The sequence below is a fragment of the Diprion similis genome, chromosome 14 (assembly GCF_021155765.1).
Source record: "Diprion similis isolate iyDipSimi1 chromosome 14, iyDipSimi1.1, whole genome shotgun sequence".
NCBI lineage: Eukaryota > Metazoa > Arthropoda > Insecta > Hymenoptera > Diprionidae > Diprion > Diprion similis.
The window spans coordinates 5,735,875-5,755,153 of record NC_060118.1 but is presented as its reverse complement, the minus strand read 5'-3'; the positions used below and the strand labels follow the sequence as shown (position 1 = coordinate 5,755,153).

At 36.3% G+C, this 19,279-nt stretch overlaps 2 protein-coding genes across 5 annotated transcripts in view; one reads left to right on the top strand and one right to left on the bottom strand.

The window, feature by feature from the left end:
- Window positions 1–9,057, top strand: part of LOC124414649 (3-hydroxy-3-methylglutaryl-coenzyme A reductase) — a 43,167-nt gene extending 34,110 nt beyond the window's left edge. For all 3 annotated transcript variants that reach the window (XM_046895655.1, XM_046895656.1, XM_046895657.1), the window contains exons 4-9: window positions 1,455–1,542; window positions 1,679–1,976; window positions 2,275–2,426; window positions 4,331–4,889; window positions 5,685–6,925; window positions 8,896–9,057. In XM_046895655.1, the coding sequence (XP_046751611.1) occupies window positions 1,455–1,542; window positions 1,679–1,976; window positions 2,275–2,426; window positions 4,331–4,889; window positions 5,685–6,925; window positions 8,896–9,019 (2,462 nt within the window). In that variant the 3' untranslated portion in view covers window positions 9,020–9,057. The remainder of the gene's footprint in view (window positions 1–1,454; window positions 1,543–1,678; window positions 1,977–2,274; window positions 2,427–4,330; window positions 4,890–5,684; window positions 6,926–8,895) is intronic.
- Window positions 9,058–10,249: 1,192 nt separating this feature from the next.
- Window positions 10,250–13,702, bottom strand: LOC124414656 (DNA repair protein complementing XP-A cells homolog). 2 transcript variants are annotated; one of them, XM_046895673.1, is made up of 6 exons: window positions 13,399–13,702; window positions 13,145–13,256; window positions 12,649–12,773; window positions 12,005–12,281; window positions 11,670–11,824; window positions 10,250–11,504 (listed from the first exon to the last, which is right to left on the bottom strand). In XM_046895673.1, the coding sequence occupies exons 1-6, from the start codon at window positions 13,554–13,556 to the stop codon at window positions 11,501–11,503; spliced, it is 831 nt and encodes a 276-aa protein (XP_046751629.1). In that variant the 5' UTR covers window positions 13,557–13,702; the 3' UTR covers window positions 10,250–11,500. The 2 variants fall into 2 exon arrangements, with proteins under 2 accessions (XP_046751629.1, XP_046751628.1); XM_046895672.1 differs by having other exon boundaries at window positions 10,250–11,824; window positions 13,399–13,701.
- Between the last annotated feature and the right edge of the window lie 5,577 nt (window positions 13,703–19,279).

The following is a 19,279-nucleotide window of genomic DNA, read 5'->3' as shown; positions in this document are numbered from 1 at the left end:
ATACTTCTAGGACTGAAAAGTGATCTTTTCTGTACTTTGCGCATGCGCAGTTGCAAACAAATCAGAGATCGCGGGACCCTAACCTCAATTTCGTGCTTCGTGAAAAAACGAGTAACACAGTCTTGTTATATAAAGAATCGTGTGCAACAAAATGTTTAGTCTTTTAGCCTCGCATATTGCAAATACGCAAGGCGAAAAGATCAAATTTACCTTCTTGTTACACAAGACCATAGATACTTGAAAAATCAGACGAAAAATGATGAGGAATACGGGTATTTGTTTTGTTATGTTAGTATTGACTTAGTTTGATTTCCACAGTTAATTACAGTCGAATCTATGTTAAAGACTACTGATAAAATGTCAGGGTAAAAAAAGGAAGTAAATTTATAGAAACCGGTAAAACATACTATTTTTTTCTTTTCGAAGATCTTAATCGATTAACAATTACATTTTGACGATGTACTCTGATAATAACTGGTTTTTCGAAGCAACAAGTCATTTTTAAAATTGTAAAATACGGTTCATGATCGTTAAGTAGTTCAAATTTATGACCACCATTGAATATTTACAAAAAAAGAAAATTATTTTCTAAAGTACACGTCATAAATCAAACCAATAAAACATTGCGTAATTCTGAAGAAAAAATACACGAAAAATGAAGTTCGTTCATAAATCTGAAACTCCATTATACAAAAATTAGGATATGAATGATTTTTTTTACAAAGCATAGTCCTATAAAAATTGAATATAAAAATGAATACAAAAATATTCGCAATTCAAGATTCATTATTCCATTTAAATCTGAAAATATTGCCCGATTTATTTTCATTCATTATATTGCCTCAAATAGATTGAAACATATTTACGTAATTAGTCGCTATCAATTTTCTGTTGTTGCAGCTGCAAATACTGCGACTAACAATGTTATTTGCATTCATTTATAGTTTGAATCAATTAACCTGCAGCTCAACTGCAATGCATACTAAAGAGCAGTTTGATTTTCAAGGCGACGGTTAGAGGGTCAGCCAAAATTGGCACACGCATGGTTTCGACAATCTATTTACACACGGAACATTGACTCGAGAGTATCTCTCCTTCAACGAAACTGAAATATATGTACAGTTCTTGGTCTCGATATATACTTTAAAACATGAACTGTGGCAGCAATGAAATTTATAGCTTTTTTAGTGTACATTTTTTTGCGATTGGAATAATTACAAATTATATAAACATGTACTCAACATGTAATAACATACAATTAATTCAACATCGCAATACCAAAACATTCCAAACTTAATATTCCTTGCGTATAAATAGTCGCCAAAGTGCTCACCGAATTTTGATTGCAATACACTAGTTTCATAATTGAACAATTTTATCTTTACGTGACTATGAATAATAATTTAATTATCTGTTACGTATTACTCATCTAATAATAATTTGCTTTGTTCAAGGTATTGCTGGACTCTTCACCGTCTTCTCCAGTTTTATATTCACATCAAGTGTGGTGAATTTTCTCCAAAGCGACATCTCAGATTTGAAGTGAGTTAAACAATACAATATTGTATGAGGAAATCTACAAAATTAGGGAAATTTTTTTGCATTTTTTCGTTTTCCGAAACAATTACAACGGCTGAGAAGCACTAAATAATAATACAAATAAATGGCTTGTTTGCAGAGACGCTCTCTTTTTCTTTCTCCTCCTGATCGACCTCTCCAAGGCTGGGGTGTTAGCGCAATTAGCTCTGAGTTCAAGGAGCCAAGAGGAAGTCCGGGCAAATATTGCACGCGGTATGACGTTGCTGGGTCCATCCATTACACTGGACACACTTGTCGAGACGCTTCTCATCGGCATCGGAACCCTGTCAGGAGTCAGAAGATTAGAAATATTATGCTGCTTTGCTTGCCTGAGCGTCATTGTGAACTACGTCATATTTATGACCTTTTATCCGGCATGTTTGTCGCTTATTCTTGAGGTATGTCCATGGCTTTAACTTATCCTCTAAGGACGTACCACACCTCTGTTGTTAAAATGATGCAAGAATTTTTAAAGCGAAACCTCGTTTTGATCACTTATAACAAGGTTGATATTAAAGTTTCACGAATTTTAAGGAGTTTGTTTGCCAGTAAGTCCAATTAAAAACTCATTATTCCGCAGTCCGAGAACTTTTAGAGAAATTTTTGCAGTGATTTTATGATTCTGATGCTTATTTCTTATCTTTATTTTCTCATTTCATCAGCTTTCTCCTTATTTACGCAATTTTACGATTTTAGCTATCCAGAGGAAGTATCACCATCGGTCAACTCAGCGCCGACAAAATGCTGCTGATGCATTCTCTCCACGAAGAAGATCAAAAGCCGAATCCTGTTGTTCAACGTGTCAAGCTGATCATGAGCGCTGGTCTCATATTGGTTCATGCCCACAGGTAATTGAGAATCTTCTTAAATATTATTTGTGTAACTGATGAAGTGAAGGATATAAAAGAACCGACAGTTTGTTGGGGGAAAAAATCAAAGAATTAATCAGGCCGCAAAAAAAAAATTCCCTCTTTAACTTAACTGACAACTACACGTGATTTTTCAAAGTTCTAGATTGTTCATGCATGTATCTTAAAACTGAAAATTTGATTTGTTATTTGTAAATCCAAATAAAATTGAATCACTTTACCTTGAAAAAGTCATTTGCAGCACGTGAATTTAGTATCGAAACATATCATACTTTACCAAAGTTGACCGCAGAGTTTCAAATTTGCAAAAACTTTTTGGAAATGCTAGTTGAGTTGAGAAGACAATGATCATAAATCGAAGAGTACTTCTAACTTATTGATTATCAACCTTTATATCAGACTTTGTCGTATCATAACTGTACATATACAATAATTATTTTAACTCTTACAATTTAAATTTCTATATTCGGGACAGAAAAATTGATATTATAATCTTGACAGTGTTTAAAATTTTAAATATTGAACATTATTTTGACTGAACTTATACACGACAAAAATTGAATTCTTGAGAAACAGCAAATTCCAGCATTGTCATTCAGGATTTCCATTTATCGAGAATTTACTACTAGGTTGACTCTGAAGAACGAAGTGGGGAATAGGCCACTGTGACACTGAATTAGTTTATGCAAGCGTGCGATCTTAGCGCACAAGTTTCTCGACTAGCGGATAAGAGTTGTGGAAGTTCAACAATGCCATTGTACCAATCTGACCCCTCATACATTTTATGGAGAATTCTATTGTCAGGAAAGTCTTTTTTACCTAGTTCGACAGGTCATGTTCACGTTGCATCATGTAGAGATTACGTCTTCAAAAAGTATCACTAGTTGCAAAGATGAGCTGAATCAGTTATAGAAATTCTTTTGAATATTTACGCTCAAGCGTTTGACGTTTGTCAAAAAATTTCATACAAAAATGTACTTTTTCCTCATTCAAATATACCTCAGATTGTTGTTACAGCAAAGTACTATGTTTAACTTCAAATCCAACGGTTTTCTGTGCAATAAATCGGTGTATTGAGAAACAAAAACTTGAATAACATTGAATGAACTATGAGTATTTGAAACGAGAGACGGTTGAAAATAAATATTCTTCACGGATTGAATATTGCATGAGGATGGTAATAATATCTTACAGAACAAAGCTTAGGCTACCATACAGAGTAAAATGAGAACCCAAAAATAGTAGCTGCCGCAGGCTGAGGAAATTTTCATTCTTATGTTGACAGCAATGCCAGTATCTTACCACTTTGAGAAAAAACGTTTGCGCACTTACATCGTCTTACTGTAAACCAATCTCCGAGCCATAACTTGTAAATATTTATCTCATCTAACACCATCGGTGATCAAGTTATTTAGATTTTTTCACTGAAAAATTAACCAGTGCCTTGCAAAACTCTCCCGATATCTCTTATGAACCTTGTTACCTAACATCGCAAGCTCCAGATACTGGTCTTCCTTTTGCCCATACACAATTTTTTACTCTCGCTACTTGGCACTAAGTTTCTGCTCGATCAGTTGATAGTGATTTAGCCTCCTCTTTTTGCAACAGAAAACTGCTCGACACCAAACCCTTGCCATACCAGTCACTGGTTCTCACGAAGTAAGATCAGTTCTGCGAAGACAACGAGTATAATCGGTCATAAATTTGTGTCCATTAACGAAAGATTCGCATAGTAATAAAGAAATTGAACTGTGTTTTATTTGAAGTGAAGAAATACTGATCTGGGATCAAGTGCTTTACCTTAAACTAGTCATCATAAAATTTTGTGTATATTTACAACGATAGTTTGCTAACTTCATTGTGTTTTTTTTTTTAAATTTCAGTCGTTGGCCATTCAAACATGAAGATTGCGCGGATGTAGCAGAAGGAACGATATCACAAGTAAATTCCTACATAGTCGTGAATAATCATAACGATACTGAAGTGCCAACGGATCTTCACGAGTACTTTATGAAGTGGCTGTCAGTCAGTGCAGATCATATTGTTATTTTGATACTGCTTCTTACACTGGCTATAAAGTTCATATTCTTTGAAGACAAGGGCGAGCTTACTGAACAGCTGAGACTAACCGAAGAAAGAGAAGAACAACAGAGAATTAGTGAAGAAAATATGCAAACAGCTGCACTAGATGTTTCTCTTCGGCAAAGATTTGGTACAGCGCTACCTGTGATGCATACACCTGTGTTTCCAATTTCCGGAATGAATGGAGAATGGGTCGAAGTTGGTGACGAGACGCAAGTAAAGCTGTTCGACAAAGAAGTTCAGACAGAAAAAAGCATTCCGTACTCGCAAAACTTTCCAGAATCTAATACAGAAAATTCCCAAGATACACCTGAAATTACAAGGAGTGTCGAAGAATGTCTGGCCATTTATAAATCTGAGGTATGTTAAATTTATTTCATCCTTTGATAGATTAAAACAACCATCAAATAGTCAGTCCTATGAATCTTGGGCGAATTTCCATAATTTAATCTAATTTATACCTATATTGATTTCTTTATTGTCCGGTTTTTAGAAGGTTTATGCGAGGAAACATCTGAAAAAGTGTTCGGATTTTGGAATTCGAATTTTGAGAATCAATTATTCAATTCAATTGGAGTATGTTTTATTCAAAAGTACCTGTAGATCGAGTTTCATTTCAAACATTTTTTTATTAAAATAAATTTATCTGAATCAATGTTATTGACAATAACGTCAATCATTTCTCTAGTTGTCATGTTTTGTGTTCCTCACAGTTTGTCAAGAACGACTCGACTGATTTACTTCTAATTTGTGGAGAGTATTCCCAGATAGTTTATCCTTTGCCACGGTAAAATTTTCTTCTGAATGAAGGCTGTTTGAAACGGATATTCGATTTTTCGTAAAAAATGTACAATTTTTTTATTTGATTAACAAAAAGAATTTCGTAATTGGTACCAAAAAATATACTACTGAGCGAAATTGTTGAAATTATCGTCAATGATAGTGCTTCCCATATTTTTATTCTTGTAAAAAACAAAACATGCAGACGAAACTCGATCTCCATGCTTTTGAATAAAACAAACCTCAATCATAATGAATCGTTGATTGTCAAAGTATAAATTTTCAAAATTTGCTCACTTTTTCAGTCGTCTACTTACCTGTACCTCCTTGAAAGTATTAGGAGATCTAAATATAGATAAATCTTTCACTTTATAGTTGGGTGCGAGCGCACTGACAGACTCGGAAGTGATACAACTGGTGCAGCACAAATACATTCCAGCGTATCAGCTTGAGAAAGCAGTTGGGGATATGGAAAGAGGAGTTAATTTGCGTCGTACGATCGTTGGAAGGGCTGGAAAATTCCTAGATCATTTGTTGGATTTGCCGTATAAGAACTACGACTATTCAAAAGTCTTAGGTTCTTGCTGTGAAAATGTGATTGGATACATACCGATACCGGTTGGAATAGCCGGACCTTTACTGGTCGATGGTGAATTAATTCACGTCCCAATGGCGACAACGGAGGGCTGTCTAATCGCTTCTACAAATCGTGGAAGCAGGGCTCTTCTGAAGTGCGGAGTGACCAGCCAAGTAGTCGCAGACGGCATGACTAGAGGACCTGTAGTTCGATTTCCAAATATATCTCGAGCAAGTGAAGCGATGAAATGGATGCAGGATGATCAAAACTTTGCAATAATGAAAAGTTCATTTGATTCGACAAGCAGATACGCAAGATTGACAAAAATACACATCCGCATAGCGGGCAGACTGTTGTTTATAAGATTTGTAGCGAAAACTGGTGATGCTATGGGTATGAATATGCTCTCGAAAGGTACGGAAAAGTCCCTACAAACGGTGCAGAAAATTTTTACAGACATGGAGATTCTATCTCTAAGCGGTAACTTTTGTACCGACAAGAAGCCAGCTGCTATCAACTGGGTTGAAGGCAGAGGGAAGAGCGTTGTCTGCGAAGCAATCGTTCCAGCGGATGTCGTCACCACGGTACTGAAGACCTCAGTCCATGCGCTCGTCGATGTTAATATCTGCAAAAACTTAATCGGCTCTGCTATCGCAGGCAGCATAGGCGGTTACAATGCGCACGCGGCGAACGTTGTCACAGCTATATACATTGCCACTGGACAGGACCCGGCCCAAAATGTTGGAAGCAGTAATTGCATGACCATCATGGAGCCCTGGGGGCCCGACGGAAATGATTTATACGTATCTTGCACAATGCCAAGCATTGAAATTGGCACCGTTGGAGGCGGCACTGGGTTACCTGCTCAGGGTGCTTGCCTGGGTGTACTTGGCGCCAAAGGCGCGCATCCCGAAACTCCTGGTGAAAATGCTAGCAAAGTTGCCAGAGTTGTTTGCGCCACTGTACTTGCCGGAGAGTTATCCTTGATGGCGGCTCTCACTGCAGGACATCTAGTCAAAAGTCATCTCAGACACAACAGGTATGGACTAGGATAATTTGGTACTTATGAAATCAGAACTAAAGACCCAATATTGAATCGATTTTCGAGTATCGGTTTCAAAGTCGAAGACCGTTAAGTTAAAATCGGTTTTTATCGACAACAATAGAATAGTTCGGTTTTCGGTTTTTCGAATTTTCTGTTTTCGATGGTGATATGTATTTTACGCGTATCTGTTTGTCTAGTTGCTCTGTCAGGCAACCTTCATCATCTTGGCGACAAGGAAAGCATCATTCAAAAAATAAGTTTTCCGCAGAAAATAGAATTTTCGATATCGGTTTCAAATGAATCAGGCAATTTTGATAACGAATATACGGAATTTTTGAGATACTTGTTATTGAAACTTCTTGCACATAAAGAAATTCCTCTGGTCTCGAATTTCACTGGTATCTCTTTTCAATGTAAGACCGTGAACGTTTTGAAGATGCAGTCGTATTGAAGATGCTGAACTTCTATATTTCATATGTCTATTACATTACAAACGTACTACTTCCGTCCCATTGTTAATTTTTTTAAACGATTCCCACACTACACTCGGCATATTTGCTAATCGATGCGTAGACTAACGGACTGACTGACAGTGAACTCAGAGCAATACAAATATGGTTTTCGTTTTTCGAACTACGTGAGAATATCGTAAGCGTTACGTAAACAATGGGCATAAATCAACGAGGAAGCTTTGAAATATAAATAAAGCTCCATGTACAAAAAGTAACAAGTACCGAAAACCAAACTTTCGAAAAATTGAAAATTCGAAAAACTGAAAATCGAACTATTCGGTTGTTGATAAAAACCGATTTCGGCTTAGGAATTTTCAACTTTTAGACCAATACTCGAAAATCGATTTCAGTCGAAATGTCGGTTGTGGAAAAAAGTCGATTTAGAATGCCAACCCTAGTAATATTTGAAAGTATTTGAAATGATTTCATTTTGTATATGTATTAAAAATGTAAATGTAAATGGCTGCTCGCATGAAGCAGTGATTTGATAAATATCTTGACTCAATTCTATGTAAAGCCAAGGCAAATCTGCCTGTATGCTCTATTTTTGGAGAAACAAGAGCGTTTTTACTAACGCTGTTTAACCAGTTTTACGATTATCGTCATATACGGTGGAATAATAATATGCCTAACGGAAGACAGATCAAAGTCATAAAATAATGTAAATCACTGCAATATCTTGTTAAGCATAATGATACATGTACAAAATAAAATGATAAAAAACAGAGAAACAGGGAATATTTTAATTATTAGAAAAAGTCATGGTATCTATAGTACAATACAATTTGACATTTTGTAACTCGTTTCAAAAACCTATTTTACTTAAAATTGAGGAAAAGATTTCCATTTGTCTACATCAATTATATTTTTTATAGAGCTGTTCGACTCTAGGATGTTATCAGGCAGTTCCACTTTTGTATATTTCTCTGCAGTTCCGCATCGTTTATCAGTACAATCACTCAAACAGACATTGAAATACTAGTTGATCAGCGATCATTTGACAATATATGTATGTTTCTTTTGAAGTTGTTAAAATTTCTAAACTACTTTTGTTTTTCAAGAAGAATGTCAGTGTCGTGAAAATTATGGAGGTAAACCTATAAGGTAGTTAATCAAATGGATCTTTTTGCTGAATCTAAATCGCTCTTGATCTAATCACCTAGCTAAATTATTAATGAAACTATATTTCATTAGTGAAGATCATAGAAATCTACATATATTTGTCATTAGATGAACAGGATTTGGGCCAAGTTAGTTGAACCTTGTGATTTAATTAGGTAACTAATTAGGTAATTAATTAGGTAGTTGATTGACATTAATAAATGTCCGAGAGAAGAACTGCTTGACCCTTTCTTACTTACCAAGCCAAGTAGTTTACATGCATACATACGTAAATTGAAGAAAATAAACAAAATTCACGATGTTGACTGAATGGAATTTCTCGCATTGCAGATCGTCTACGGCGATGAGTAATCCGGTGAATTTAAACAGAACGAGTATGGGTGGAAACTTGACAGTGCCAAATCTTATCCCGCCGATAGAACCGCAATGTACAGAACCAGCACGGCAGTCCTAGCAGAGACTTTAATACTTGTGTGATTGTATTAAAGAAAATTGTATTAAAGTAATGAAATGAGAAACAAGAACAGGCGATTTGTACGTAGCAGTAAACGATTCGTTGTTCCAAAGAGAAGCAATGAGTCTCTTTCTCTCAATCTCAGGAGATACGTTGTAATTATCTCGTGAGAAGAAATCCGTTTGTTGCAGAGAAGAATAAAACTACGAAACACGCATTACGACTCATTGTCAGAGCAATTAAATCAAATATCTTATTAATGATAATAAATAATAATAATGATTCGACAATGATATCGACTTGCGAATGGTTATTATTACAAACACTCGCGTCAAACGTATCAGGAATAGTGTGTTACATACTTGGAGATGATGAAATTATGAATTTTTATTTTAATCAAGAAAAAACTTTGGAAAACTTTAATAATAACGATAATCGTGTGTACGAGACAAAGATCGCCGTAACATGTGCATACGTATTTAATATATTCTGTTTTACTTTTACAAAATGTATTGCGTCACCTTTTAGTGAGAACTGGCTTCTTGTATACTTTTTGTATTTACATTAGAATGTTTAATTTCAAGGGTTATTCGTACTGTGCGACTGATTTAAATGTTCGACCGATATAAAGTCGAGTATACATAGATATATAGGGTGCAACCTTTTTCATATTGATCGAAGAAATGGTGGTGCAATTATTATTAATATTATTTCTTTAATCAAAGACAATATTACCATGATTTTGATTACGGTATATATTTGAAGAAATGATATAGATATATATGAAGTAATAATGAAAAATTAAGTAGAGGTACCTATGTGATGGAGCAAATAGACTAATACGTGCATATAATTATAAATAGTATATTACGTACAATCAGATTAATATATTTTGTTTAATTCAAAAGTTTGGTGCAAATTATTAAGGGGTCTAGCCAATAAAATAATATCGTTAACCGGGGTAACTTTAGGATAATGGGTCATTATTGAGTTTCGAATTTCCAGCAAATACCATGCGTTTTCCTGCTGTCCCAAAGTTACTCCGATTTACAGTATCTCTGTGGCACTTCTTTGCTTTCTTCTGCATCCATGCATCAGTAACCGGATATCGGAATAAAGAAATGAAACAGCCTTGTCTTATGGTTTTGCAGTCACACTGCGACGACAATGATGCAATGTATTTGAAAATTATAGTACAATTTGAATCTAATCTACGAATTAAAGTGTATAGTTTGACACAAATCACTTGAAATTTGTTCATTTTCGAATATTTATTCAAAATTAGACTTCCAATAACTATCAAAATATTATGATGTAGAGAAAAGAAAAATTGTTGTATGAACAATTTAGTGCGTTCAGACCCTGTATTGAAAGGGCGTAAAAGTTTATCAAGTTAATGTAACAAAATATGTTTAGAAAAGTATTATTTCGAAACTTTATAATTGGTTCGCAGGGGCTTCAGTTAGAAAACGAAGATACATCGCCCTGATTGCATCATGATTTATGTTTTACTACATTTCCATTATCCCAGTCTCGAAATTATTAATTTCTTAAATATCGTTCATTATGTTACGTTAATGTTACGAACTTCAATTTTGTGTAGTTTAGCAGGATCTCCGAACATATTTTCGGAAAAGCTTAAACGTATAACAGTAAATAAAAGTGTAAATATATGTGTAGACAGTTGAGCAAAGAAATATTACAATTTCTGACTTATCAGCGAAATTTGGAGACTATAAAAAATTCGTTCCATTCGAGATCCTGCTAATGTATTGATACACAATACAATAATTGTACAAATTATTTCAAATAAACATAGGAGAAGACAGGTAGAAAAACTTGGTTACTTCGGCTGTAATTACCGGAAGGACATTATTTCATATTCAAAACATAACGCCTAATACAACATTATATGCATCCCAATGTATATACATGTCTATAGATTGAGGTTCTGGAGAAGAGTTCTAGGTGGATGAACTTGATATTAAAATGAAATACGTAATTTGTAAAGCTTGTTCGACTGTTTGTTTTTTTTCTTCGTTGTATTTTGGACTCTTGAGTTCACATATGAAAGCATGAACTCCTTAAAATGCATATGCAAAGCTGATATAGTTAGCAGCTCACGTCTGTGAAAATGAAATTTCTTACGAAGCCAAACAAAATCGTGACAATGTTAAAAAAAATTCTTCATTTATCAATATCCATGTAGGCTAGCAGAATACGATGTATCAAATACATCAAATTCACTTCTTTCAGGAATTTTATTGTACAGTTGACGGTATAATATATTATATGCATATATAAAACAATTTGTAGTAAAAAATGAAATTGGAGTTGTGAAATTTTAGAGTAAGTCTCCCAACCATCGAACGTAAAACTAGTCATCGGTTGAAAATAAATAAACTGATAGTACGCAAAGAAAAAGAAATAATGTTTGGATTTTCAATTATTTCCAAACAATACGGCAACTGTGTGATCGGGTTACCTTGAAATACAATCATTCAAAATATCAAATTTACAGTTTTTCTTACAAATATCATCACATAAATGCAGAAATGATCAATATTTTTTTATTCCGCACAGCAGCAATACTTCATTCCAGCACAAATGGAAAATGATATGCTATTGAATTATCGATTTTTAATGTTACATTTTTTCATACACTTCTTCATAGCCACATGTTTCACATGTATGGGAATAATTATCATCCTCCTCATTGTAAGTATCTTCGCCAAATTCATGAGTGTGCGATGCCTTTGTTTTGTCGTACATGGAACTTCGTACAGTCATTCGTAATTGTTTCACCTACAAGATAAATCTTTGGTTAAAAATTCTCACATGCTTTGAAACGCAAAAATACACACAACCACCGACTAGGTGTAGTCGTTTTTTTTTTTAAAGTTCAAATCACTTCGACTTATCAGAGATGAAAAGACAACCATGGCTTAGACGTATGTATTTACATATTATCAGTAAATTTGTCACCTTTTTGTTGAATTTTTTGATTTTCCCTTCGTGTCTTTTGACATCTCGTTTTTCTCTTTCCTCTAACAAAGCCTCTTCTGAACCCCAAACTTCGAGGGCACGTTTTTCTACTTGAAGATGCAAATACATCTTCATTTCGCCCCATCGTACATTGTGTGGATTCTTTTTTGCGATATATTTCAAAGGCGGTTCCCTTTTATCAAGGTCACAGTCCTTCAACAGATATTCTTGCTTCGCTTCTGTCCTTGTTATTAGAGAATGTTTGTCTTCGTTGTCTCTGAGGAAGGAAAAAAACTATCGTCACTTTTTTGTAGACTGCAAAAATTATATTCTCATATTAATTAAACTTTTCTTGTAAACTAATAAATGACACGTAATTTAATAATAATTGTTATTTCAGTTCAGCAATAGTGAAAAGGCCTGTGTTATTACAACTTCGAATTTTTGTAAAGAAAAGTCAGATAAAGAACAATTGTATAATCTTCTACAGATTGAAAGGAATTTGAAAAATTTTAGATTATGACGCGTGTCGTCTACTTTTAGCCATAACTGTATGGAACTAACAGTGCGTAAGTATAAATACAGCTTATTAAGAAAAATTGTAAGCAATGCATATTTAATACATATAACTAAAGCCGATTTACCTGCACTTATCGCAAACCAATAAATCAAAGGTCTGGAAAAGATAGGAATCTTTGAATTCACCCAAGCACTCCTCACATATTGGCAGTTTACTTATAATTGGCGCTGGCACGGATGTGATCTTTAGCTACAAACATCATATGAATGATTTTACATTATTGCTTATCACTTCTGTATGGGATAATGTCAATCACTCTTATACTAATTATTCAAACTACCCCAAAAGTTTCAGCAAATCATAATCTGTTTAATCGAGCATATCATCTTTTGCTGCGAATAATTTACGCATGTGATTCGAATGTAAGCAATATTGTGCAATTGTTAACACGATCCTCTATTCTAAGAGTCAGTTTCTGAACAGTCATTAAGTATTACTTAAATATTACTGCTACTAAATTAATTCTGAATCTCCGAGGAAGCTTTTTCACCTTAAATGAGCAAAATTACTTATTATCACCAAATAGTGTTCAACTATCTGTACATGACGAATGAGACTACCATTTGTTGCTCAAGCTCGTCATTTTCTTCGATGAGGAATCCACCTCCGCTATCGATTACACGTTGACCTCTTACTTTGACGAGCCTTCCAGTAACCGTGTCACCGTTATCCCTAGTGTATCGAATCAAACAATCAAAGTACAAAAAGTATTATCAAACGCTTAGTTATACGCACTGAGTAAAATGTAAATACGTTGAGATGACATGCGTACAGGGATAATCAGCTGTTATTTAGTAATAACTGATGATCTTACTCTTTTGCGTAAGGGTGCGCGATCAGCTTTGCCTTTTTCAACAGTAAGGCTTTCTGACGATTCTTTTCGGCACGTTTCAAAAGATCTTCAGGTATTTCCATGTCGTTTTGATCGTTCCCGCTAACGACCTTAGTACGCGATCGAGTATTTGCTGCCATTTCAATATTATCTCGCTGGAATGAATGCTCCCGCAGACATCAAACAATTACAGTAACCAATGTGAACCAGTCACTCAAGCAGTCGGTTGTAATTTCAAATCCTCTATCACGTTTATTCCCTTCTTAGAGCATGTACGGCATGTATGTACAGTATAAACATAACAAATGGTGGAAGCATCTATGGACTAGACTGGTGTTCGACGGCTGTAGGCTAAGTTTGTTTACTGCGCATACGCTAGTACAAAGAGAAAGAGTTCTTACCCGCCAATCACGGCTCGCAAATGGGGCCGGGCGCGCGAGCCGAGTGCTTATAAAGACACGTTGCACACCTCGAAAACGCGGGGATGCAAAACTCTTATACCGCTCAAGCGATCAGAGTGAAACTTGGGCAATTAATGCCTTATGTTGGCAAAAAATGGAGTGTCTTTTTACTTTTTCAAATTTTGGAAAGAAATTTTACAGATTGGTTACCACCCACAGAGATTGGCCAAATTTTCACATACAACTTGGGCTCCATCGATGAGTAATTCTGTTGAGTGAAATTCTTTTTAGGGCCGTTTACGTGTTCGATTATAGCTGGGGTTTTATCTTCAATCTAGAAATTTTGATTTTATAACTCAGATATAACTGTTAAATGATATTTAATTTTTACCATACGTTTTGTCGAAAAGCATAATTAACGATAATAAGCTGCTCGATACATGTAACTCGGCCCACGTAAACATAGTAATAGTGCATCGAAGAATTAATCAGGGGGGAAATAAGTGTAGAAGCTTAAAAAAATCCCATTTTTTTTCATATATCACTTGTAAAACCATTAAAAAATATACTCCTAAAATTTTAAGTCAAAATTCCAGTTTGTTGAAAAGTTATAAACGATTTACCGTTAACCGACAGAGTCGGCGCAGTTCCTTGGACAGTTAGGAAGCTCAAATAGCTCGAAAAGATATGCTGCATGCTGGAAACAAAGCATGTGAAGCTGAAGAAAGGTTGCTATGTGGTGCTGAAATCGTTGATTAACCAGTAAGTTGTTTGAATTGATACATTACTGCCTTGAATTCATCTTTTCTGCCACTTTTTTTTCAAACGCATTTTTCTTGAAAGGGCTTTTTTCGAATTTGCGTACACCCCAGCCTAAAAAGTTTTCAAGCTATCATTTTGAAATTTGGTATATACTTTTTTTACATAAATACGCTATATTTGAACCTGAATCCTCAGTAATACCTTTGTTTAAAGCATTTTGGCAATACATCATGCTTTATGTTCATACACTTCGAAGATATACTTATGTTCAGATTTTTTGAGATATTTGAGGTTCACATAAAAAAGACACATATAAAAGAAGTAAACTTTTTGTGCGCTTCATTTCAGATAAGAATTGCGGCCTCCAAGATGTAGGCAATCTGCCCAGTTGCATGGGAGCCTTTAATGCGCGGCAGCTGGTATCTCCGTTACTTTTCAAGAAAACTCTTGACAAATTTCAGAAGTTATTCTCAAATATATGTATAAAAGGACCTAACGATATCAATAAATTATATCAATTCTTCATCTGTTAAAAAAATTCATGACAATCACTGTGAAAATGCCGCCCTACACATATCTCCCCCCTTGAAGCATTTTTCAAAATCGATCAGTTTTCGAATGAAAAATTCAGAAAAAACAGCCTTGGTTTTTTGGTGATTTCCGAGGGCGGAAGTTTTTCCTTCCAGAATCAGTTTGAATAACCGTTTCTGAAATAATTGACTCCCAGCAACGCAAAATGAACATCAGTAAGAGCGCAGGACCAACAGCAGAGAAACTGCAAAGAAGATCTTCAGTTTTTCAGCTGTAACTTCTCATACGTTGCTTGCATCGCATTCTGATTACGTCCAATCGATTCCTCTTGCAATATGACGTCGGAGTGATGCATCAAAAAATAGTATGCAGACTTTTTAGAAGTCGTCAAAATTTTCGCCTGAAATCCAAAGGGGTGAGCCTTACTTTTTTGGTCATTTTCGGAGCCGAGGACTTGTCGTCTCGGAATCGATTTGTATGACCATCTCTAGAGTGATTCGACCCCCAGAAACTCAGAAAACACATCAAAAAGAGCGTTTGACCAGCAGCAGGGAAATGACGATGAAAATCATAAGTTTTTAGGCTGTAACTTTTGAGCTATCGCTCGCAGCGTATTGTGACTGCGCTCAATCGATTCCTCTCGCAAAATTACGTCGGAATAGTGCCTCAAAGAATTGATTCCAGCACTTTTCAAAGTCGTCGAAATTTTCGCCAAAAATCCAAAGGGGTAAGCCTTACTTTTTTGGTCATTTTCGAAGCCGAGAATCTGTCGTCTCGGAATCGATTTGTATGACCATCTCTGGAGTAATTCGACCCCCAGGAACTTAGAAAACACATCAAAAAGAGCGTTTGACCAGCAGCAGAGAAATGACGATGAAAATCATAAGTTTTCAGGATGTAACTTTTGAGCTATCGCTCGCAGCGTATTGGGACTGCGCTCAATCGATTCCTCTCGCAAAATTACGTCGGAATAGTGCCTAAAAGAATTATTTCCAGCACTTTCCAAAGTCGTCGAAATTTTCGCCAAAAATCCAAAGGGGTGAGCCTTACTTTTTTGGTCATTTTCGAAGCCGAGGATCTGTCGTCTCGGAATCGATTTGTATGACCATCTCTGAAGTAATTCGACCCCCAGGAACTCAGAAAACACATCAAAAAGAGCGTTCGACCAGCAGCAGAGAAATGACGATGAAAATCATAAGTTTTTAGGCTGTAACTTTTGAGCTATCGCTCGCAGCGTATTGGGACTGCGCTCAATCGATTCCTCTCGCAAAATTACGTCGGAATAGTGCCTCAAAGAATTAATTCCAGCACTTTTCAAAGTCGTCGAAATTTTTGCCAAAAATCCAAAGGGGTAAGCCTTACTTTTTTGGTCATTTTCGGAGCCGAGAATTTTTCGTCTCGGAATCGATTTGTATGACCATCTCTAGAGTAATTCGACCCCCAGGAACTCAGAAAACACATCAAAGAGAGCGTTTGACCAGCAGCAAAGAAATGACGATGAAAATCATAAGTTTTTAGGCTGTAACTTTTGAGCTATCGCTCGCAGCGTATTGGGACTGCGCTTAATCGATTCCTCTCGCAAAATTACGTCGGAATAGTGCGTCAAAGAATTGATTCCAGCACTTTTCAAAGTCGTCGAAATTTTCGCCAAAAATCCAAAGGGGTAAGCCTTACTTTTTTGGTCATTTTCGGAGCCGAGAATCTGTCGTCTCGGAATCGATTTGTATGACCATCTCTAGAGTAATTCGACCCCCAGGAACTCAGGAAACACATCAAAAAGAGCGTTCGACCAGCAGCAGAGAAATGACGATGAAAATCATAAGTTTTTAGGCTGTAACTTTTGAGCTATCGCTCGCAGCGTATTGGGACTGCGCTTAATCGATTCCTCTCGCAAAATTACGTCGGAATAGTGCGTCAAAGAATTGATTCCAGAACTTTTCAAAGTCGTCAAAATTTTCGCCAAAAATCCAAAGGGGTTAGCCTTACTTTTTTAGCGATTTTTGGAGCCGAAAATTTCTGGTCTCCGAATTGATTTGTTTGACCGTTTCTTGGCTAATCGGAACCCCAGGAACTCGAAAATCACATCAAAAAAAGCGTAGGACCTACAGCAGAGAAATGACGATGAAATTCTGCAGTTTTTTGGCTGTAACTTTTGATCAGTTGCTCGCAGCGTATTAGGACTGCGCTCAATCGATTTCTCTCGCAAAATTACGTCGGAATAGTGCCCCAACGAATTGATTTCAGCACTTTTCAAAGAGGTCGAAATTTTCGCCAAAAATTCAAAGGGGTTAGCCTTACTTTTTTGCGATTTTTAGAGCCGAAAAATTCTGGTCTCTGAATTGATTTGTATGACCGTTTCTTGGCTAATTGGAACCCTAGGAACTCGAAAATCACATCAAAAAACGCGTAGGACCTACAGCAGAGAAATGACAATGAAATTCTGCAGTTTTTTGGCTGTAACTTTTGATCAGTTGCTCGCAGCGTATTGGGACTGCGCTTAATCGATTTCTCTTGCGAAATTACGTCGGAATAGTGCCCCAACGAATTGATTTCAGCACTTTTCAAAGTGGTCGAAATTTTCGCCAAAAATTCAAAGGGGTTAGCCTTACTTTTTTGCGATTTTTGGAGTCGAAAATTTCTGGTCCCCGAATTGATTTGTATGACCGTTTCTTGGCTAATCGGAACCCCAGGAACTCGAAACTCACATCAAAAAAAGCGTAGGACCTACAGCAGAGAAATGACGGTGAAATTCTGCAGTTTTTTGGCTGTAACTTTTGATCAGTTGCTCGCAGCGTATTGGGACTGCGCTCAATCGATTTCTCTTGCGAAATTACGTCGGAATATTGCCTCAACGAATTGATTTCAGCACTTTTCAAAGAGGTCGAAATTTTCGCCAAAAATTCAAAGGGGTTAGCCTTACTTTTTCAGCGATTTTTGGAGCCGAAAATTTCTGGTCTCCGAATTGATTTGTATGACCGTTTCTTGGCTAATCGGAATTCCAGGAACTCGAAAATCACATCAAAAAAAGCGTAGGACCTACAGCAGAGAAATGACAATGAAATTCTGCAGTTTTTTGGCTGTAACTTTTGATCAGTTGCTCGCAGCGTATTGGCACTGCGCTCAATCGATTTCTCTTGCGAAATTACGTCGGAAAAGTGCCCCAACGAATTGATTTCAGCACTTTTCAAAGAGGTCGAAATTTTCGCCAAAAATTCAAAGGGGTTAGCCTTACTTTTTTAGCGATTTTTGGAGCCGAAAATTTCTGGTCTCCGAATTGATTTGTTTGACCGTTTCTTGGGTAATCGGAACCCCAGGAACTCAAAAATCACTTAAAAAAGAGCGTAGGACCATCAACAGAGAAATGACGACGAGATTCTGCAGTTTTTTGGCTGTAACTTTTGATCAGTTGCTCGCAGCGTATTGGGACTGCGCTCAATCGATTTCTCTCGCAAAATTACGTCGGAATAGTGCCTCAAAAAATTGGTTGCAGCTCTTTTCAAAGTCGTCGAAATTTTCAGCAAAAATCCAAAGGGGTTAGCCTTACTTTTTTGCGATTTTTGGAGCCGAAAATTTCTGGTCTCCGAATTGATTTGTATGACCGTTTCTTGGCTAATCAGAACCCCAGGAACTCGAAACTCACATCAAAAAAAGCGTAGGACCTACAGCAGAGAAATGACGATGAAATTCTGCAGTTTTTTGGCTGTAACTTTTGATCAGTTGCTCGCAGCGTATTGGCACTGCGCTCAATCGATTTCTCTTGCGAAATTACGTCGGAATATCGCCCCAACGAATTGATTTCAGCACTTTTCAAAGAGATCGAAATTTTCGCCAAAAATTCAAAGGGGTTAGCCTTACTTTTTTAGCGATTTTTGGAGCCGAAAATTTCTGGTCTCCGAATTGATTTGTTTGATCGTTTCTTGGCTAATCGGAACCCCAGGAACTCAAAAATCACTTAAAAAAGAGCGTAGGACCATCAACAGAGGAATGACGACGAGATTCTGCAGTTTTTTGGCTCTAACTTATGATCAGTTGCTCGCAGCGTATTGGGACTGCGCTCAATCGATTTCTCTCGCAAAATTACGTCGGAATAGTGCCCCAAAGAATTGGTTGCAGCACTTTTCAAAGTCGTCGAAATTTTCAGCAAAAATCCAAAGGGGTTAGCCTTACTT